General features: G+C 41.3%; 1 protein-coding gene across 1 annotated transcript in view; it reads left to right on the forward strand.

Annotated features, from left to right (window-relative positions):
- The window catches only part of BPGM (bisphosphoglycerate mutase), a 30,957-nt gene that overhangs the window by 4,797 nt on the left and 4,647 nt on the right, over positions 1–21,513 (forward strand). The window contains exon 2 of the mRNA XM_029234472.1: positions 7,376–8,037. Within this exon, the coding sequence (XP_029090305.1) occupies positions 7,437–8,037 (601 nt within the window). The 5' untranslated portion in view covers positions 7,376–7,436. The remainder of the gene's footprint in view (positions 1–7,375; positions 8,038–21,513) is intronic.

The following is a 21,513-nucleotide window of genomic DNA, read 5'->3' on the forward strand; positions in this document are numbered from 1 at the left end:
AATCTTAAACATCCTGGAATTCTTTTTCTTTTTTCTATAAATCTGAACCTTAAACATCTTTTCAAATTCAGCTTAAATAGTGCCATGTCCATGAAGCATTATTCAAGTAAAAAATCTCTCCTTGGGGCTTCCCTGGTGGCGCAGTGGTTGAGAGTCTGCCTGCTGATGCAGGGGACACAGTGCCCCGGTCCGGGAAGATTCCACATGCCGCGGAGCGGCTGGGCCTGCGCGTCCGGAGCCTGTGCTCTGCAACGGGAGAGGCCACAACAGTGAAAGGCCCGCGTACAGCAAAAAAATCTCTCCTTTTCCATCTCCCATGTACGTGTACTGCTTTCTCATGATGTGGGTTAATTTCTGCTTTAGTGATACACACACATATCTTTTCCCCCATTAGTCACTTGGAGACATCATTCATGTTGGATTCTATATTCCTCACAGGCCTAGCATTATGCCATGTTCAAATGGAGTTTGTAACACGTTTGAAGAATGAGTTAATTGACCAGACTTGGTAGACTGATGAGTATTTGGGAATGTCAATGTATAAATCATCCATTTTAACGTAATTTAAGTAGTGAGAAAAGTTGGGTTTCCAAGGACTGAGGACAGAGCCTTGGGTGCCAATATGGCGGCGGAGCAGAGTGGGTCAAGGCATATGTATAGGCTTTGGGGTCCAGCCTGCCTGAGATTGAAATCCAGCTCTGCCAGTTACAGTCTTTGTCATCTTGGGCAAGTTAACCTCACCTCTTAGGTTTCTGCATCTGTAAAACAGGAGTAATCATAGTAACTTCTCCGCAGAATGGTGGTTGAGGATTTAAATAGTCCCAAGCACACGGTGAGCACTCTGAGAAAGGTAGCGGCTATGGTGTCATATGCTGTCTTCATCGTCATAGTACTGTTGCTGGCGGGCAGAAAATACAGATTCAGTAAGAAAGAGAAAAAAAAACATCGTATATTAACGCATATATGTGGAATCTAGAAAAAGGTACAGATGAACCGGTTTGCAAGGCAGAAATAGAGACACAGATGTAGAGAACAAACATATGGACACCAACTGGGGAAAGTGGTGGGGCGAGGGGGTAGTTGTTGTTGTTGGTGGGATGAACTGGGAGATTGGGATTGACATATATACACTAATATGTATAAAATAGACAACTAATAAGAGCTTGCTGGGGCTTCCCTGATGGCGCAGTGGTTGGGAATCCACCTGCCAATGCAGGAGACATGGGTTTGAGCCCTGGTCTGGGAAGATCCCACATGCTGCGGAGCAACCTACGCCTGTGCACCACCACTACTGAGCCTGCACCCTGGAGCCCGTGAGCCACAACTACTGAGGCCCGTGTGCCTAGAGCCCATGTTCCACAACAGGAGAAGCCATCGCAATGAGAAGCCTGCGCACCACAACAAAGAGTAGCCCCAGCTCGCCCCAACTAGAGAAAAGCCCGTGTGCAGCAACAAAGACCCAATGCAGCCAAAAATAAATAAATAAATAAATTTATTGGAAAAAAAAAAGACCTGCTGTATAAAAAATAAATAAATTAAATTAAAAAAAAAGAAAATATAGATTCAACACTGGGACATAACAATAGAAGAGCTGGGAGAAATGCAGCACCAAAATCTTAGAAGATTTTTTCTTCCCTTGATAGAAATAGTCAGCTTCAGAGGGGTCAAAGCAGTGTAAGTCCTGAGTAAAGATGGTCTTCACTTAGTAAGAAGTAACCAATCAGCAGTCTTTTGAGAGCATTTCAGTAGAGTGGGCAAGGTATAAGTTAGGTGTCAGAGGACTAAAAAAGTAATGGCCAGAAGGAAGGGAAAAACAGCCAAGAGGAAGCGGCAGGAAGATGAGATGCAGCGTCATGTAAAAGATATGTTTGTTTACTAAATTTTTCTCTTTCAGCCACACCATACTTTAAAAAGGAAGGAACTCTGGGGTATGGTAATTTAGTGACCCGTGTGGCCCTTTGGGGGTATGAAGTAAATCATTGACTAAAATTAGTGCTTAATTCAAGTGCCAGTAACCCTTGCCAACGGATAAATGAGGACTCTTAAGAACCAACTCCAGCGTGGTGAGCTTTACCAAAAGCAACACAAAAAAACAAAGCTTGATTTTTAGAAAGGATAGTTTTTAATTCTTAGCATGGCACCTTATTATAAGTTGGGGGTGACTATTGCCTGACTTGACCTTGTGATTTGAGGTTCTTCAGGCAGTCATACGTCGAGCCCTCCTTTATACTCACCTTGTTTGTGTGCATTTCATGAAATGTCTGCCTGGGTTGGGGAGACAAGCTCTGACTGGAGATTCTCCTGTGAAGGGAAGCCTAGTGAGCCTAGATGCTCACACCCAGACTCACAAATCTTCCGTGGTGAGGCAGAAAGAGTGCGGGTGTCAGAGGCACAGACCTGGATCGCAGTTCCAATTCCATTTAGTGGCTTTGTGTTTTTGGACAAGTCAATCAGTGTCTCTCTTTTCTCTGTGGAGATTATTATGGCCTTTCATGTTTAGTTGTCTAGTTGTTATACTAAACTGTAACAAAAGAAAAATATAATGGATGATTATTCTTGGCGCTGCCTTTGCCATCAAATACATTGGAATTCTTGAGTTAAAGCTTCCTAAAGTCTTGGGCCTGACTATTTTTGCTTTGGTAGTTACCACTAAAAATGTCAGGCCTTAGCCTTATTGGCACAAGCTAATCCTTTTTGCCTAACTTTGATTCAGTCAACACACCTACTAAGTACCTAGTATGTGTCAGGTGTCATGCTGGGTTCTAGAGATGGGGCAGCGAGTCAGACCAACCTTGATGCAGCTTACAGTCTAACAGGGCACACAGATGTGGAACAAGTGATCTGTCATAAGTGACCCATCACAACGGCACCTAGTGTCCTAAAGCAGGGGGCTGTGGAGGCACCTCACCACTTCCCAGTGGGTGGGAAAGAAGGGCAGAGAAGTCTGCAGAGGCTTTAAAAGCATTGTCCTCAGACCAGCAGCCTCAGCATCACCTGGAAGCTTGTTAGAAATACAGATTCTCAGGCCTGCCCCAGACCTATTCATTCAGGCTCTGGAAGTGGGGCCCAGCAGCCTGTTTGAACCAGTCCTCTTGGTGATTCTGATGCACATTAAAGTTTGAGGACGACTAGCCTAGAGGAAATAACATTTAAGCTAAGCGCTAAAGCTGCACCTGTCAATACAGTAGCCACTGGTCACGTGTGGCTACGGAGCCCTTGAAATGTGGTTAGTCGAAATGGAGATGTGCTTTAAGTATAAAATACACATCAGGTTTCAACTTACTAAGAAAAAAAGAAAGTAAAATACCTCATTCAGAATTTTATATAGATCATATGTTAGAATGATAATCTTTTGAACCTAAAGGGTTAAATAAAATGTATTATTAAAATTTCACCTATTTTTGCTGCTTAGTACGGCTTTTAGAAAATTTTAAATTACAAATTAAAAAAAGCCAATTATATGTGGCTTGCATTACATTTTGATTGGACACAGCTGATTGAAAGGATAACTAGCAGGCCCCCAAAGCAGGGAGGGACTGAAATGGGGGTGGAGGGGAGGGGGGTTGGGTGAGGGTTCTGTGTAGGAGACAGTGTGTGCAGAGGTCCCAAGGCCAGAAAGAACATGGCATGTTCAAGGAAATAAAAGAAAACCAAAGTCTTGCAGGTCACATTAAGGATTTTGAGCTTTGTCCTAAGATCAACAGGAAGTAATCTGAGGGTTTTAAATAGGGTACTCAGTTTTCAGGAAGTTTGTAGCTAATATATGAGGGCAAGAGAGCTACAGCTGAATATTGCAAGGCTCAGAATCAAAGCTCCCCCCACCTGCCCAAAAGATGGTGGGGATGGAGGCATTTGGACGGGAAGTACTATTGAGAGGGAGGGAGCGGGACCCTGCTCGTCAGCAGCCCCTGCCCCAGGATACGAGGCACGAACACCCCTGCTGAAGAGAGAAGCAGACACCTGGGAATAGTTTGGTGTTCAGTTCATTTTCAGCTTGGTTAAAGTTGAGAGCTAGAGGAAACATTCCAGAAGAGTCCAAAGTTGAGTAGGAGTTTGATTACAGAGCTGGGACTCTGCAGGGCACTGGCGAAGTTTTGGTGAAGAGAGGGTCAGGGACAAGGAAGCCTGGCACACATGGGGATTAGAGGGTCTGTCCTTTGAAAGAGTGTGCTGGACAACCACAGAGGAAGGCTGGGGTTAGAGCCTGGAGGCTTGGGGTCTGACCAGCTCCAGGGGGCAGGAAGGCGGGGCTGGGGGGTGGTGGTCCTCATTCACCTGAGGCCTGGAGGAGGTTTCTCTTTAAGTCACAGTCATACACTAGCAGACTCAATCTACCCTCAGAAATGTCTTGTTTAGCTCACATTTTTTATTTTATGTATTCAAATTAGTTGCTAGTATTTGTATTAGATATCACATAAAATTCACATTTCCAGTTCTTTTGAGAATTGGAAGATTGAGGACCCCAGTTCCTCAGTCTCACAGAGAAATGGGCTGGAGCTAAGTAGCAGCTACTCCCTTCATTTTTCATTTGAGCTTCTGAGAGCTGAAATGATCACATTAAAAAAAAAGACATTTATTTACCCTAAAAACAAAACAGAATCCACAGGTTCTGTCTGGTCTGAGTCTTGCATTCTCTCCAGTCTTTGTTTTCAGCAGCCCTGGCTTCTCCTTGTTCTCCAGAAAAGTTCTAGAATGGTACCCTTAGCTCAGCGAGACCAGATTATACAAATGCTTTGTCCATGCACACATCAATGTCCATTGCTTCCATCAGAGAAGCGCATGTTCCCTGCAGTTCAGCACTTTTCCTACCACCTTGCAGCCCCACAGCACTGCTCCTCACAGATCTGCCTGAAACTTTAAATGAAACTGACTACAGTGTTATGTTTGTTGACACTTGACATACCAGCTCCCACAATGATTAAATTGTAAAGAATGCAAACTATAAACCTCAACAGCTCCTTTGTGAATATTCAGTAGTTAATTAAATGGCAAAGATCAGTTGATAGCAAGGAGGAGAGAGGGAAGGGACTTTCTGTTGACCTGAGGTAGATGCTGCAGTTTGGTACCTTATCCTGTATTCGCCCTCTGTACACCGGAGTAAAGCGCAGGTGTGTATTTATTTGTAGAGTCCTTGTGGCTGTAGCACTATTTCTCTGCTCCAATATATATATTTTGAGGGGAAGAAACAGAAATTGTTTTATTCCTTTAAGTAAGCAAATAGAGCAGATTAAAATACTGCTGAGCTTGGTGATTGTTGCCTCAGTGTTCATGATATTATTGCTACATTTTTTTTGTTGCCTCCATATAGTTTCTAATCAAAAGATGATGGAGAAGTGCCTCTGCCTATAATATTTGTCTATCACATCTTCTTCATTTCAAGGGAAAGTAGCTTCATCAGCCTAAGGAGCTCTTGTTTGACAAGACACAGTAAGGGCTGAGGTAGAGAACAATTGATAACTTCTCTTTTCCCCATCCCCCTCCTCACCACCACTGAAAACAAAACAGTAAATGTTGCGTGGGCATGGATCCAGTTTTTGATGGGCCTGAAACTTCTAGTACTTAGTGGATGGGGGTGGGCCCTTTACAAAAAAAAAGCAATACAGGAGTGTCTTCTGCTGATTAAACACACACACACACACACACACACACATTCTCAACGATGTGAATTCATTACTGAAACTTGAGCGTCATTAGTTTCATGATTATTCCTCTTCCGGGCACCGGTAATCCCCTAGCCAAACACTGCCCAGTTCTTTCATCCCATTCTCTGTTCTTCTGCCACCCGATGCCCATCTGGGCTGAGAATAGAGACATTGCTTTCCCTCTGGAAAGTCTTAGCTCTGCAAGGTACCTTCACCTGAGTCCTTAGCCCAGCTTCTTGCAGTGACCTGATGCTTCCCCACTTCACATGCACTAAATAAAGCGTCAAATTTTATTGATACCTGATGAGAAAGGGAAGTCATAAACCTAACCATTGTAGCCTTTCAGCCACTTGCAAATCACCTCAATCTGCTTCCTCCCTTGGGCCCTCTGTTGGCCCTCCACTGAAATTGGAAGCTTTGTTTTAAAGACATTTTCCCCCCTTGAGAATCTCTAGGAATTACTAAAGGAAGGAAGAAATTAGATCTAGATTCCAATTAACTTTGTCATTGATTGTTATATAACTGTGGGTGAATCACAGTTTAAGTGGGACAGAAAATCTCCAGTTAATGGAAGTTGCCAAGAATGGCAGAAGCCCAGGCCCTGATGTTCATATAATCTCTACTCTCCAGTGTGGAAAGTGCTGGGCTGGAGGTGGAAAGCGCTGGGCAAGTAAACTGAGCCGGGTTTGTCAGTGTAGATCTGTCCACTGCAAGGAGAGCGAGGCAGGCTGATGCAGCCTGTCCGAAGATTCTCCAGGGGACAGAGTGGGCCCAGCAGATCTTTGGGCCAGCAGCTTCACTTAGGAAGTTCAGAAACACTTTAGGGTTGCCTGTCCCTCTTTACTAGAGTCTTCGCCTGCTGAGATGTGGCTGGCATGTGTAGGACAGCTGAAGGGTTGGGAGAAGGAGAGGGGGGCCTCCTTATCAGTGTGCTTCCTCTCACTCCTACAGACCTGCTTCTGGTAATCTGTTTCTACAGGCAGCATCTCTCAGCTGCTTAATTTGATAGCTTGTTTTGCATCCAATTTATTCCTGCCAAAAACTCTATCTTGAGGCAGGTGAAAGATTATTTAGGTGAGTACCATATTGGGTGTTAATGTTGATTTAAATCATTTTAATGTTTAAATGTTGAACCTTAGGTTTTCTTGTATGTGATGTAGCCTGTGGCATTGAAGAGCTAGTTGCCACCAATCAATGATTTACATACCAGATGAATGTGGTGGTTTATTGAATTAACATGTTTAATAACTTCGATAGTAAGACGAGACTGGTAAATTATTTCTCCACCAGAGGGGGAAACAAAATGAGAAGGGTGCCTTCAGTCTCGAGTCAGCTTCTCAGACCTGGGAGTTCCCAACTACGAGTCATCCTTTTAGACACCTAAAGCTCATTCTATTAAATCCTGTCTCCTGGAAGCAGAAACTGCCTTTTGATCTGGTGGAAGTGTAGCATATGCCAATAGAGTGAAGTGTTCTGTTGTTTTGTGTCATACAATTAACTTTCTACCCAGCCATCAGAAAATTTGTCAACTAACTAGGTTCCCTGTAATTATCTGTAGACTCTGCCTGGATGTGCCACAGTATGTATGAGTTGCCGGATGTCTGATGTCAAAACTGTTCAAGGAATCATTCCAGTGTGTTTTAGAAACTGGCTGTTGAAAAGTTGTGCTTCCACCCCCAGGTGGTTAGTTGAATGAAGAATATAACTTATACTTTTTTTTCTTCTCTTTCTAGATGTATTGCTGTCACTGAACACTGGCCCATTGGAAAGCACTAGAGAAGCTCAGCCATCAGTATGTCCAAGTACAAACTGATTATGTTAAGACATGGAGAGGGTGCTTGGAATAAAGAGAACCGTTTTTGTAGCTGGGTGGATCAGAAACTTAACAGTGAAGGAATGGAAGAAGCTCGGAACTGTGGGAAGCAACTCAAAGCGCTAAACTTTGAGTTTGATCTTGTGTTCACATCCATCCTGAACCGGTCCATCCACACAGCCTGGCTGATCCTGGAAGAGCTGGGGCAGGAGTGGGTTCCCGTGGAAAGCTCCTGGCGTCTCAATGAGCGTCACTATGGAGCCTTGATCGGTCTCAACAGGGAGCAAATGGCTTTGAATCACGGCGAGGAACAAGTGAGGCTGTGGAGAAGGAGCTACAGTGTGACCCCACCGCCCATAGAGGAGTCCCATCCTTACTACCACGAAATCTACAACGACCGGAGATATAAAGTGTGCGACACTCCTTTGGATCAGCTGCCACGATCCGAGAGCTTAAAGGATGTTCTGGAGAGACTCCTTCCTTATTGGAATGAAAGGATTGCTCCTGAAGTATTAAGTGGTAAAACCATTCTGATATCTGCTCATGGAAATAGCAGCCGGGCACTTCTGAAACATCTGGAAGGTACCATCTTTATGCTACTACTTACTGAAGGTTGCTACTGGGCCTTAATCTAGAAAGGAACTGGTTTCTAAGCTAATAATGCACAGTTTACGTAATAGACTTTCCTTCCCTATTACCTTTTGTCCTTTCAGTCTTTTCAGGATCCTTTTGTTCTATCAGTCAAAAATCCTGGGCCTTTTACATTCGTGCTATCTGAAGCAGTGATTCTCTAACGTCAGCAAGCATCAGAATCACCTGGAGGGAGGGAGCGCTGGGACCACCACTGGTTTCTGGCCGCACCCTTGGAGTTTCTCAGTCTGTAGGCCTGGGGTGTGGCCCAGTAATTTGTGTTTCTAAGGAATTTTCAGGTGGTGCTGATAATAATGCTTGGGCTTCTCCAAGTGCTTGAGAACCACTGATCTAAAAGATTCTGTGGCTTTTGTTTTAACAAGGTAAGAGGAGGCTAGGGAGGGAAGAAATTTTTGTAGAAATGGTATGCAAGGTAAGTTTTTTTTTCTTTTGAGTCTTTCAAGTTAAATAAAATCATATAGACTTCAGTTTTGCTCCCGTTCTTCCAACTTTAAACAATCATTGCTGTGTTTTCAGACCTAAGTTTCCTGAATAATTGTTTTGTTCCAGTCTTCTCTTTGTTCCAGACCAGGCTTAGTCATCGACTGGGAGAAAGTTCAGGAGAAGGAAAATAAAAAGATGGCTTATTGGAGATAATTAGCCTTAATTTTATTTTAACTCCTTGATGTTATGTTCTAGAAAGTACTGTGTTGTTACCTTCCTCTTAAGTAACATGAACTAAATGAACTCCTCTGAGGACTTGAGCGCACCAGTTTTGGGCACCAGTGATTGCACAGTGACACCTTCAGGGGGTTTCTCCCTCCCCTCTCTCCCTTCACTAAATAATCCCGGACGGTTGTGCGTTTTGAGTGATCTGCTCTGTCTGGTGTTTTCCTGTCTATCGTCACTGTCAGCAGTCAGCCCACTGGCGTTAGAATGCATTTCTCCAACATTCCCTTTTCATTCTGCTTTACTTTTCTATATGAGGCTGTGAAAAATGAAAAAGTTGACCTTGCACATGAAATAAGTGAAAATAGGTTATTGTTAACAAAATGAACTGATCTTTATAAGATTTTAATGTAAACCTTTTAGCATGTGGTTTTTTCCCCCTAGTTTTTATAACATGGCCAAGAGCCAAGTCATTATTACTCATATACCTGACCTCCATTCATTGTGCAGAGATCTAAAATCTACAGGCTTTATTGGCTATTTAAAACATCATTGGCCAGACATGGCACTTGATCTGTTTGTGTATGTGTATATATCTTATTTACTCAACTATATAAATGGTATTATTCTTCCTTGTTCAGAATAGTCATGTATTTGATTAAATATCTATATATAACTTCATCATTACTGGATTTATTATAGTACTTTATTGTTTGAAGAAGAGTTGAAGCTCCTCTTAGGACAACAACAAACTGAAATTCAGAATTTCAAAGTTTCTGCCAGAAGATGTATTCTCTGTCTCCATGCCAATTCCTTTTTTCCAGAGATGGGACTTAGATCTCTTTGTGGCCAGATTCCCTTCCCTTAAGAAAAGGCCATCATCTCCTTCAGGATCCTCTTTTCTTCCCCATCTCAGCTAGGAAATCCTCCTTTTAAAGACAGTTTCCTGCTGGTTAGTACCATTTACCCATCTTCAGGTTTAGAGCACTAAGATTATTCTGCAGCCCCGACCATAGCGTATTCTAGATACCCCCTTCCATTAGTGTGTTGGTAACTTAACCATTTGTTACTGTTATTTTTGAAAGAAATAGGAAGGTTTAACAAATGGTGGTGAAGAAGACTGCCACCATTGTAGGGATGCAGGGAAAACTACCTGTCGAGGGCAAGGTAACATAGAAAAGCTGACTGTCTATATTTGAGGGAGGTTTTGAAACCATTAATAGTTTATTGAAAAACAATCAAATGGTATAGCTGCTTGGGAAAACAATCTGGCAGTTCCTTGACGGTGACACATAGAGGTACCATATGATCCAGCAGGTCCACTCCTAGGTACATACCTGTATTCATTTCCTAGTGCTACTGTAACAAAGTACCCAAAACTGGGTGGCTTAGAAAAACAGATAATTGTCTCACAGTTCTGGGAGCTGGAAGTCCTATATCAAAGTATTGGCAGGGTCCTGCTCTCTCTAATGACACTAGGAGAGAATCCTTTCTTGCCTCTTGTAGTTTCTGGTGTTTGCTAGAAATCTTTTTTTTTTTTTTTTTTTTTATGGCCACGCTGTGCAGCATGTGGGATCTTAATTCCCTGACTGGTGATTGAACCTGTGCCCCCGGCAGTAGAACCACTGGACTGTGTTTAACCACTGGACTGCGAGGGAAGTCCAGAAATCTGTAACGTTTCTTGGTTTGTGGATGCATCAGTGCAACCCTCCATCTTCACTTGGTGTTCTCCCTGTGTGTCTCTTCTTCTTGTCCAAATTTTCCTATTTATAAGGACACCAATAATATTGGACTAGGGCCTGCCCCAGTGACCTCATTTTAACTTGAGTACCTCTCTAAAGACCTGTTTCCAAGAAAGGTCACGTTCTGGGGTACTGGAGGTTAACTTCAGCATATCTTTTTTGGGGGAATGCAGTTCAACTCATAACAATACCTAAGAGAAGTGAAAACGTATGTCCACACAAAAACTTGTACACAAACCTTCAAAGCAGTATTACTCATAATAGCCACAGCCACAGTGTGGAAGCAACCCAAATGCCCATCAACAAGTGATTAGATAAGTTAAATGCAGTATGTCCATACAATTAAATATTATTCTGCATTAAAAAAAATGAAGTACTGACACGTGCTATAACATGGATGAATCTTGAAATCATGATTACATGAAAGAAGCCAGGGCTTCCCTGGTGGCGCAGTGGTTAAGAATCTGCCTGCCAGTGCAGGGGACACAGGTTCGATCCCTGGTCCAGGAAGATCCCACATGCTGTGGAGCACCTAAGCCTGTGTGCCACAACTGCTGAGCCTGTGCTCTAGAGCCCGCGAGCCACAACTACTGAGCCCGTGAGCCACAACTGTTGAAGCCCGCATGCCCAGAGCCCGTGCTCCATAACAAGAGAAATCACCACAATGAGAAGCCCGCACACCGTAACAAAGAGTAGCCCCCGCTCGCCGCGACTAGAGAAAGCCCTGCGCACAGCAAAGAGGACGCAACGCAGCCAAAAATAAATAAATAAATAAATAAATTTATTAAAAAAAGAAAAGTCTGCCCTGTTGAAAAAAAAGAAAGAAAGAAAGAAAGAAGCCAGTCACAAAGGATCACGTATTGTAGGATTATATTTGTATAAAATCTCCAGAATAGGCAAATCTATATAGACAGAAAATAGATGATTTGTTTCCTAGGACTGGTGTGGAGGGGAAGAGGGTGGATTGAAGAGTGACTGCTAATATGTGCAGGTTTTCTTACTGGGGTGGCGAAAATGTTCTAAAGTTGACTGTGGCGATGGTTGTACAACTCTGAACATGCTAAAAGCCATTGTATATGTTAAGTGGGTGAATTGTATGGTATGTGAATTATCTCATTAAAGCTGCAAAACAATTTAACCAATGAGATTTAAAGATGAAAGGATTTGACATTGGCCTAGAAAGCAATAGTTTAGGGTAAATACGTGGAAGTGACAGATAACAAAGGAGATATGCATGGATGTGGAGTATAGAATAAAGAAAAGAATTAAAACACAGCTTTGACCATGGGGGCAGAAATGTGCTTACAGGGATTACTGAGAAATAAGCAGGCATTTATCCTCAGGCTTCATTTAACTTTTCTTCTGAAGGTCTTTTTTTTTTTTTTTTTTTAATTTGGATGTACAGAACTAAATTAACTTTCAGAGATTAATGAAATAGAAGCGACCTTAAATTATAACTCCTATCCCTATCACTATAAATAGGCTATATAGAAAATTTTGGGGGGGGTTTTTTTTTTTTGCAGTACACGGGCCTCTCACTGTTGTGGCCTCTCCCGTTGCGGAGCACAGGCTCTGGATGCGCAGGCTCAGTGGCCATGGCTCATGGGCCCAGCCGCTCCGCGGCATGTGGGATCCTCCCGGACCAGGTCACGAACCCGTGTGCCCTGCATTGGCAGGCGGACTCTCAACCACTGCGCCACCACGGAAGCCCCTAGAAAATGTTTTTATTTGGGGGACAATTGATTTAAAGCAGTGGTGTTCATACTGGAAGAGGTAAATTGTACAAAGAGTAGGAAGTATGTGTAGAGAAAGGTGTGAAGCTGGCAGATGCCTGAAGGAGAGGAGAAGGGAGGTGAATGGGAGGGAGACAGGGAATAGAAATGGTAGGGCTGGTGGCCAGGGAGGATGGCAGACATTCAGGGAAAAAAACTGGCAGAAAAGTCAGAATATACCACTAGGCACAAGCGAATAGCTGGGGAAGCAAATGAAGTGGAGTGAGGATTGCGGTTTGTCCATAGGAAGACATAAGAGTGGTTTGTAGTCTCAGCTCAGCCATCCTGGGGAGGAGAACAACTTTGTTCCCTTTTGGCCTATAGTACCCCCTGGTGGTACTGTTGTTAAGATTCATCAAATTCTTTGATGTTGCTGAGATTCCCTGTACTAACTTCCATGCCTCACATGGAAGAATTACTTCATGTGCCTGAAATAGACTGGACTAGATTTTAGGATCACATCATACATTAGTTGTCATCTTTTGTTTTAGGGGTCCTCTAAAGGCCAATCTCCACTGATAGAATTCTCTTGCAGTGTGTACTGAAAAATGAGATCCAACTATTCTATGTCACAGCTCTAAGAATTAAGCATAAGTCACTTTCCCAAAGATCAGAAGAAATAGTGTGTTATTTCTCCCATCATTTCTGTTAATTTAGTGAGATTTCAGCCCTTTTAAAATTTATTGTAGACGTATGTGCTCACTGGAATAAGAATACTAGCATCTGTCTTCTAACTTTTTTTTAATGTTTATTATTTATTTAGTTTTCTTATTAGTCATCAATTGTATACACATCAGTGTATACATGTCAATCCCAATCTCCCAATTCAGCTGACTACCACCACCACCACCACCATCGCTTTCCCCCCTTGGTGTCCATACGTTTGTTCTCTACATCTGTGTCTCTATTTCTGCCCTGCAAACCAGTTCATCTGTACCATTTTTCTAGGTTCCACCTATATGCGTTAATATACGATATTTATTTTTCTCTTTCTGACTTACTTCACTCTGTATGACACTCTCTAGATCCATCCACGTCTCTACAAATGACCCAGTTTCGTTCCTTTTTATGGCTGAGTAATATTCCATTGTATATATGTACCACATCCTCTTTATCCATTTGTCTGTTGATGGGCATTTAAGTTGCTTCCATGACTTGGCTATTGTAAACAGGGCTGCAATGAACATTGGGGTGAATGTGTCTTTTTGAATTATGGTTTTCTCTGGGTATAAGCCCAGTAGGGGGATTGCTGGGTCATATGGTAATTCTATTTTTAGTTCTTTAAGGAACCTCCATACTGTTCTCCATAGTGGCTGTATCAATTTACATTCCCACCAACAGTGCAAGAGGGTTCCCTTTTCTCCACACCCTCTCTAGCATTTGTTCTTTGTAGATTTTCTGATGATGCCCATTCTAACTGGTGTGAGATGATAACCTCATTGTAGTTTTGATTTGCATTTCTCTAATACTTAGTGATGTTGAGCAGCTTTTCATGTGTTTCTTGGCCATCTGTATGTCTTCTTTGGAGAAATGTCTATTTAGGTCTTCTGCCCATTTTTGGATTGGGTTGTTTGTTTTTTTAATATTGAGCTGCATGAGCTGTTTATATATTTTGGAAATTAATCCTTTGTCCGATGATTCATTTGCAAATATATTTTCCCATTCTGAGGGTTGTCTTTTCATCTTGTTTATGGTTTCCTTTGCTGTGCAAAAGCTTTGAAGTTTCATTAGGTCCCATTTGTTTATTTTTGGTTTTATTTCCATTACTCTAGGAGGTGGATCAAAAAAGATCTTGCTGTGATTTATGTCAAAGAGTGTTCTTCCTATATTTTCCTCTAAGAGTTTTCTAGTGTCCAGTCTTACATTTATTTGAGATATTTCTTGTTTCTTGAGGTAGGCTTGTATAGCTGTAAACTTCCTTCTTAGAACTGCTTTTTTTGCATCCCATAGGTTTTGGATCGTCGTGTTTTCATTGTCATTTGTCTCTAGGTATTTTTTGATTTCCTCTTTGATTTCAGTGATCTCTTGGTTATTTAGTAATGTATTGTTTAGCCTCCATGTGTTTGTGTATTTTACGTTTTTTTCCCTGTAATTGATTTCTAATCTCATAGCATTGTGGTCAGAAAAGATGCTTGATATGATTTCAATTTTCTTAAATTTACTGAGGCTTGATTTGTGACCCAAGATGTGATCTGTCCTGGAGAATGTTCCGTGCACACTTGAGAAGAAAGTGTAGTCTGCTGTTTTTGGATGGAATGTCCTATAAATATCAGTTAAATATATCTGGTCTGTTGTGTCATTTAAAGCTTCTGTTTCCTTATTTATTTTCATTTTGGATGATCTGTCCCTTGGTGTAAGTGAGGTGTTAAAGTCCCCCACTATTATTGTGTTACTGTCAATTTCCTCTTTTACAGCTGTTAGCAGTTGCCTTATGTATTGAGGTGCACCTGTGTTGGGTGCATATATATTTATAATTGTTATATCTTCTTGGATTGATCCCTTGATCATTATGTAGTGTCCTTCCTTGTCTCTTGTAACATTCTTTATTTTAAAATCTATTTTGTCTGATATGAGTATTGCTACTCCAGCTTTCTTTTTGTTGTTGTTGTTGTTGTTTTGCTTTTTTGCAGTACGCGGGCCTCTCACTGTTGTGGCTTCTCCCGTTGCGGAGCACAGGCTCCAGACGCGCAGGCTCAGTGGCCATGGCTCATGGGCCCAGCCTCTCCGCGGCATGTGGGATCTTCCCGGACCGGGGCACGAAGCCGTGTCCCCTGCATCGGCAGGCGGACTCTCAACCACTACGCCACCAGGGAAGCCCTCCAGCTTTCTTTTGATTTCCTTTTGCATGGAATATTTTTTTCCATCCCCTCACTTTCAGTCTGTATGTGTCCCTAGGTCTGAAGTGGGTCTCTTGTAGACAGCATATATATGGGTCTTGTTTTTGCATCCATTCAGCAAGCCTGTGTCTTTTGGTTGGAGGATTTAATCCATTCATGTTTAAGGTAATCATCGATATGTATGTTCCTATGACCATTTTCTTAATTGTTTTGGGTTTGTTTCTGTAGGTCCTTTTCTTCTCTTGTGTTTCCCACTTAGAGAAGTTCCTTTAGCATTTGCTGTAGAGCTGGTTTGGTGGTGCCGAATTCTCTTAGCTTTGCTTGTCTGTAAAGCTTTTGATTTCTCCATCGAATCTGAATGAGATCCTTGCCAGGTAGAGTAATCTTGGTTGTAGGTTCTTCCCTTTTATCACTTTAAGTGTATCATGCCACTCCCTTCTGGCTTGTAGAGTTTCTGCTGAGAAATCAGCTGTTAACCTTATGGGAGTTCCCTTGTATGTTATTTGTTGTTTTTCCCTTGCTGCTTTCAGTAATTTTTCTTTGTCTTTAATTTTTGCCAATTCGATTACTGTGTGTCTCGGCGTGTTTCTCCTTGGGTTTATCCTGAATGGGACTCGCTGCACTTCCTCGACTTAGGTTGCTATTTCCTTTCCCATGTTAGGGAATTTTTCTAGTATAATCTCTTCAAATATTTTCTCAGGTCCTTTCTCTCTCTCTTCTCCTTCTGGGACCCCTATAATGCGAATGTTGTTGCATTTAATGTTGTCCCAGAGGTCTCTTAGGCTGTCTTCATTTCTTTTCATTCTTTGTTCTTTAGTCTGTTCCGCAGCAGTGAATTCCACTGTTCTGTCTTCCAGGTCACTTATCCGTTCTTCTGCCTCAGTTATTCTGCTATTGATTCCTTCTAGTGTTTTTTCGTTTCAGTTATTGTATTGTTCATCTCTGTTTGTTCTTTAATTCTTCTAGATCTTTGTTAAACATTCCTTGCATCTTCTCGATCTTTGCCTCCATTCTTTTTCCAAGGTCCTGGATCATCTTCACTATCGTTATTCTGAATTCTTTTTCTGGAAGATTGCCTATCTCCATTTCATTTAGTTGTTTCTCTGGGGTTTTATATTGTTCCTTCATCTGGAACATAGCCCTCTGCCTTTTCATCTTGTCTATCTCTCTGTGAATGTGGTTTTTGTTCCACAGGCTGCAGGATTTTAGTTCTTCTTGCTTCTGCTTGCATGTCTAACTTTCAAGAGTTCATGTATGAAGGCTTCCTGTGGTACTTGACAAATTCTTAACCTAAAAGAAAACATCCTATTGAATTTGGATACTGACTTTCCAAGACTCCAAATATTAAGTGAATCTCCCTTACTTTAAGGGGAAAATATAGATTTTTGTTTTATAGGAAAGATTACTGGCTAATTTATTTGTGTGTATGTGTTTATTGTGTTAAAAAATGTCATAAAATGTAACATTTTAATTGCCAATTTATTTTTATAGTGAATTTATATGACTACACACCCCCCTATTTTCTGGTTAATACCTGTTATCCGTTGCAATTATTAACAGCATCTCCTTTCACTTTCAAAAGTGCCCAGCTTGGAGGATTATATGGCCATGTTACAAGAAAGTTAGCTTTCATCTGTATTAAGAATGAATCTTTGAAATGGGTGTGACCAGATTGCATATTCCCTATAAATATGAAAGTTGCTAAATTCTTTGAATTGATTACAAAAGTAAAAATGCATGTCGTTGTAGACTGATCTGATTCCTAGTCATGTTTTCTAGATATGTTTATGTAAGATTCTCCCATATAAAGAGGATCTTTCAAGGAAGTGGGCAATTTTTCCCCATATTGTCCTTAACATGCTTGATAGACTTCAAGCATCTTACCTTCTGCTAGGGAGGAGTGTGGTAACTGATAGAATCAATGACAGCATACTGTCCTATCATAAAAATACTTTACTGTAACTTTGAAGTAGGAAGAATGATGACCCAGTCACATAGCTAATTAAGAAATTGGTCTACCCTGAAGTCTCCAAGTGCCTTAAGATCTTTGACTAAGAGTATACTAGTGTTACTAATTTACTCTAGATTGTATGTACCTCAGCAGTGGAGAGTGTTGTTAGTTCCTTAGATGTTATTTTGTTTCTCAAATATTTGGTGCTATGATTTTACCCTATAGTCAGTCAAGTCCTGCCTGACACTTCTTCCATTTGTGGGAAAGAAGACAGATGCTGTTGAAGGAAAATGAAGCCCAGACAGACCTCAGATGGCTTAGCCATGATCGCGATAAGTAGTTGGAGTCATGAGCTCTGCCTAAACCCAGTTCACTGAGTCTCCACACACAATTACTGCCTGGGCTGTTTTGTTTTAAACTTTTTCTAAGAAGTAGCCCTTCTGTTGATCTATTCTGTTCAGAATAGTACGTTGTGAGAAGCTGAGTCAAGAGTATCTTTGGCAAGTAAACCGTAAAAAGGTAATTTCATGCAACTAATTGAGTCTTACATTATTATTGCTTTTACCTTAACATTGTGGTGTGTGAATGACACTCCCTAGTATAGCTATACCAGGTGGCCCTTTTTTGAGCGCACACTGTGTGCTAAATGCAGTTCTAGGCATTTTACATATGTATCTTGTTTCTTGTAGGAACTAGAACAAGTCTCTGAACTCACTGGAAAGCTATGGTTCAGTATTTTGACTTTGTTCAATACTTTGTTTTACTCTGCTATTTAATGTAGCTAAGCCATGTTTTTTAAATTTCATTTGGGCAATTGTTGACTGTTTGCATTTTATTTTGTTTGTTTGTTTTGGTTTTTAGATTCCACATATAAGTGAGATCGTACGGTATTTGCCTTTCTCTGATTTCACTTAGCATAATTCCCTCTAGATCCATCCACATTGTCACAAATGGCAAGCTTTCTTTTTTTTAATGGCTGAGTAATATTGTATATATGCACCACATCTTCTTTATCCATTCATCAGTGAACACTTAGGTTGCTTCCATATCTTGGCTATTATAAATAATGCTACAGTGAACATCGGTGTGTGTGTATCTTTTTGAAAAAAAATTTTTTTTTCTTGGCCGCAACCATATGGCTGTGGGACCTTAGTTCCCTGACCAGGGACCGAACCTGCGCCCTTGACAGTGAAAGTGCAGAGTCCTAACCAGTGGACCACCAGGGAATTACATGTATCTTTTTGAATTAGTGTTTTTGTTTTCTTTGGATAAATATCCAGAAGTGAAATTGCTAGATGATATGGTAGTTCTATTTTTAATTTTTTGAAGAACCTCCATACTGCTTTCTATAATGGCTGCACCAATTTACAATCCTACCAGCATTGCACAGGGTTCCCTTTTCTGCACATTCTTGCCAACAGTTGTTATTTGTTGTCTTTTTGATGATAGCCATTCTGACAGGTGTGGGGTGATATCTCACTGTGGTTTTAATTTGCATTTCCCTGATGATTAGTACTGTTGAGCATCTTTTTTATGTGTCTGTTGGCCATCTGTATTTCCTCTTTGGAAAATGTCTATTCAGGTCCTCTGCACATTTTTTAATCAGGTTGTTTGGTTTTTTGATGTTGAGGTATATTAGTTCCTTGTATATTTTGGATATGAACCCCTTATCGGATATATCATTTGCAAATATGTTCTCCTATCCAGAATGCTGCCTTTTGGTTTGTTGATAGCTTCCTTGTCTGTGCCAAAGCTTTTTAGTTTGGTGTAGTCCCATGGAATGCTTTACTTTTAACTTAATAGTAGTTCTTAATCCCTTCAGAATAAAGAAGACTTAAAACAGATATAAGAAATATTATATAGTGAGAAAATTCCTGCTTAAGGGACTGCTTTACTGATTTGTGGCAGCATAAACAATTGCCTAACAAGTCCAGATTACAGCAGGGCCCACCTCCCACCAAGCACCACCACCAACACTCCTAACCCAGGCGTAGTGTCTAACAACACCCTGTTCCTTAGCACTCCAGACAGGTGTGTGTTTCTCTGCGGTTGGCGTAGTCACTTCGTGTTTGTTTCCTGCCGGCTCACATTGAAGGAGAAGCCAGGTACTGAACTGAAGCATTGGATGTAGTCTGCATCTTGCCAGCAGAAGTGGATTGTTTAGTCTGGGTTCAAGAAAGGACTAGGCAGGGCTTCCCTGGTGGTGCAGTGGTTGAGAGTCCGCCTGCCGATGCAGGGGACACGGGTTCGTGCCCCGGTCCGGGAAGATCCCACATGCCGCGGAGCGGCTGGGCCCGTGAGCCATGGCCGCTGAGCCTGCGCGTCCGGAGCCTGTGCTCCGCAATGGAAGAGGCCACAACAGTGAGAGGCCCGCGTACCGCAAAAAAAAAGAAAGGACTAGGCAGTTTCAAGTTTGGAGTAAGAGTGGCATGCAAGACAGACTTGACCCCTGAAGAACTGTGTGCAGCTGCACATATAACAAGGCAAAGAAGTGACGAGGTGAAATTAGAGACTCGAGGAAAGGTCAGCTGGGACTTGCTGTGGGGATGGACACTGACCAGTCAGTCACCTTTGGTATGCTGTAGTGGGATATTTTCAGAAGTAGCAGTCAGGCCTCTCTTCTGTGAAGCAAATGCTTATCTAGTAGTGTGGCTAAGCTTTCTCTTATTATAAGTATAATTGATTTATAGAAACCTTCATTTTTAAAAGTTGTAGGCCACTTAACTATAAAATTAGATGTAGAATGGATTCTTCTCTCTACGTTATTCTAAATTAGAGGCCGTTATACTGTCATCATGGTACATGATTCAAATAACCCATTTCCAGTTGTTCCCCAGCCAGTCTTTAAGTTGTACATGGATAGCATTCAAACCTAAAAGAATTCTAATTAAAAATAGGTAAGCCATATATGAAATTCAGAATCTCTTCTGTCAGCTCTTATTTTGGCAATAGAAGAATACAGTACTCTTATCACAGATCACCCATCAGTGGGGTTTGGATTGTGACTAACTCAATTGGGAAAGGGAAGCGGGGCATGGGTGGAACCTCACAGCTGAATGATTTGATCAGAGCTGTTTTCCTCTCTCTCTGTCATCCTCAAAAATAAGCATTATGGAATTGGGGTTTCCTCTTGTCCTGTAACAGACCTGTCTCCCTGAACATCTTTCCTCCTGTTTCCTGATATTCAAAGATTTTGAGCACACAATTTGGAGAACACCAAAGAAAATATATAGACGACAAATTTAATTTGACTTTTTTTCTTAATAAGGTAATAAAGGAAACACAATCTTTAACCAAAGCTTCAACAGTAAAGGACTAGATTTAATTTGAAAGCTCAGAGAGTTCAGATTCATTCATTTCAGCTATGTGCCAAGGGTCCATTAAATCAGGTACTGTACTATTCTTGGTACAGGGATACAGCACCTAGAATTGGACATACAGAGTCCTTACTTTTGAGGAGCATACATCTCCCTTTTGATTTCCTTCTGAAACTTAGCTGGTACTGTACCTCCGAGAAAGTCCTCAGAGTGCTTTCACATATAGGCTTTAGGCATTAGCGTTTCTAGTTAACATTTTATTCCTAATAGCCTTTATTTGTAAGAAGTAGATTCATATAATTCATATAGTTGTAATGTTGGATCATAAAGCTAAATCATTTCTGGATCCTAGCAGCAACACATGATAGAATTCCTTACAATAGAACAAACATTTACTAAAGTCTTGCAGCATATAAGGCACTGTTTTGAGAGCATAGGTGACACAAGGATGTATAAAACATGGTCCCTTATAATCCCAGTGGGAGAAGTGAGCATTTGCTCAGCCACTTCTAACAGAAGGCGAGTGGGAGTGCTGTATATATGTGCAGTGATCTTAATTACTGTCTGTGGTTCCTGTTCCTGCTACAGTGACTCAGGGGAGTCATCAAAGGTACAGATTTGACTTTCTGAAGTTAGTCCTGTATGCAGAAAATGAAGTTGTTTGAATTTCTTCCTGTTTTGGCTTTGGGCTACTCCTTTGACTTACCACCAAATTTTCATTATTTCTTATTTAAAATATCCCAATCATTTAAATGAATAGCAGTTAACTCCCAGACGCTCCTACATGAAGATTCAAGAATTAAAGACAATGGTTGGGGGTTGGTGAAGGGGCAGTGATAGAGATGGGTTGATGCAGGATTAGATGTTTCCCTTCAGAACGTTCTTGGATGCTGTATCAAACAATCTAAGCCATTATCAGAGGATGTGATATCTGGCCATGCGTTTTAACTTTCATATGATGTTCCAGTTAATGAATTTGTAATACGATATTACATAATATAGTATCGATTCAGTTTGGTTCAATCCAATGCAGATGCATTTTTCTAGCCTTAGGAGTTCTGCTTGCTTGACTCTCTTAGGACAAAGAATGTGGCTTATGCCAAAACTGAGTAATGAATAATGGCTTCATTGTGGTTTTTC

This window comes from Monodon monoceros, unplaced genomic scaffold (genome assembly GCF_005190385.1).
Source record: "Monodon monoceros isolate NGI ecotype Baffin Bay Population unplaced genomic scaffold, NGI_Narwhal_1 Super_Scaffold_2, whole genome shotgun sequence".
Lineage (NCBI taxonomy): Eukaryota > Metazoa > Chordata > Mammalia > Artiodactyla > Monodontidae > Monodon > Monodon monoceros.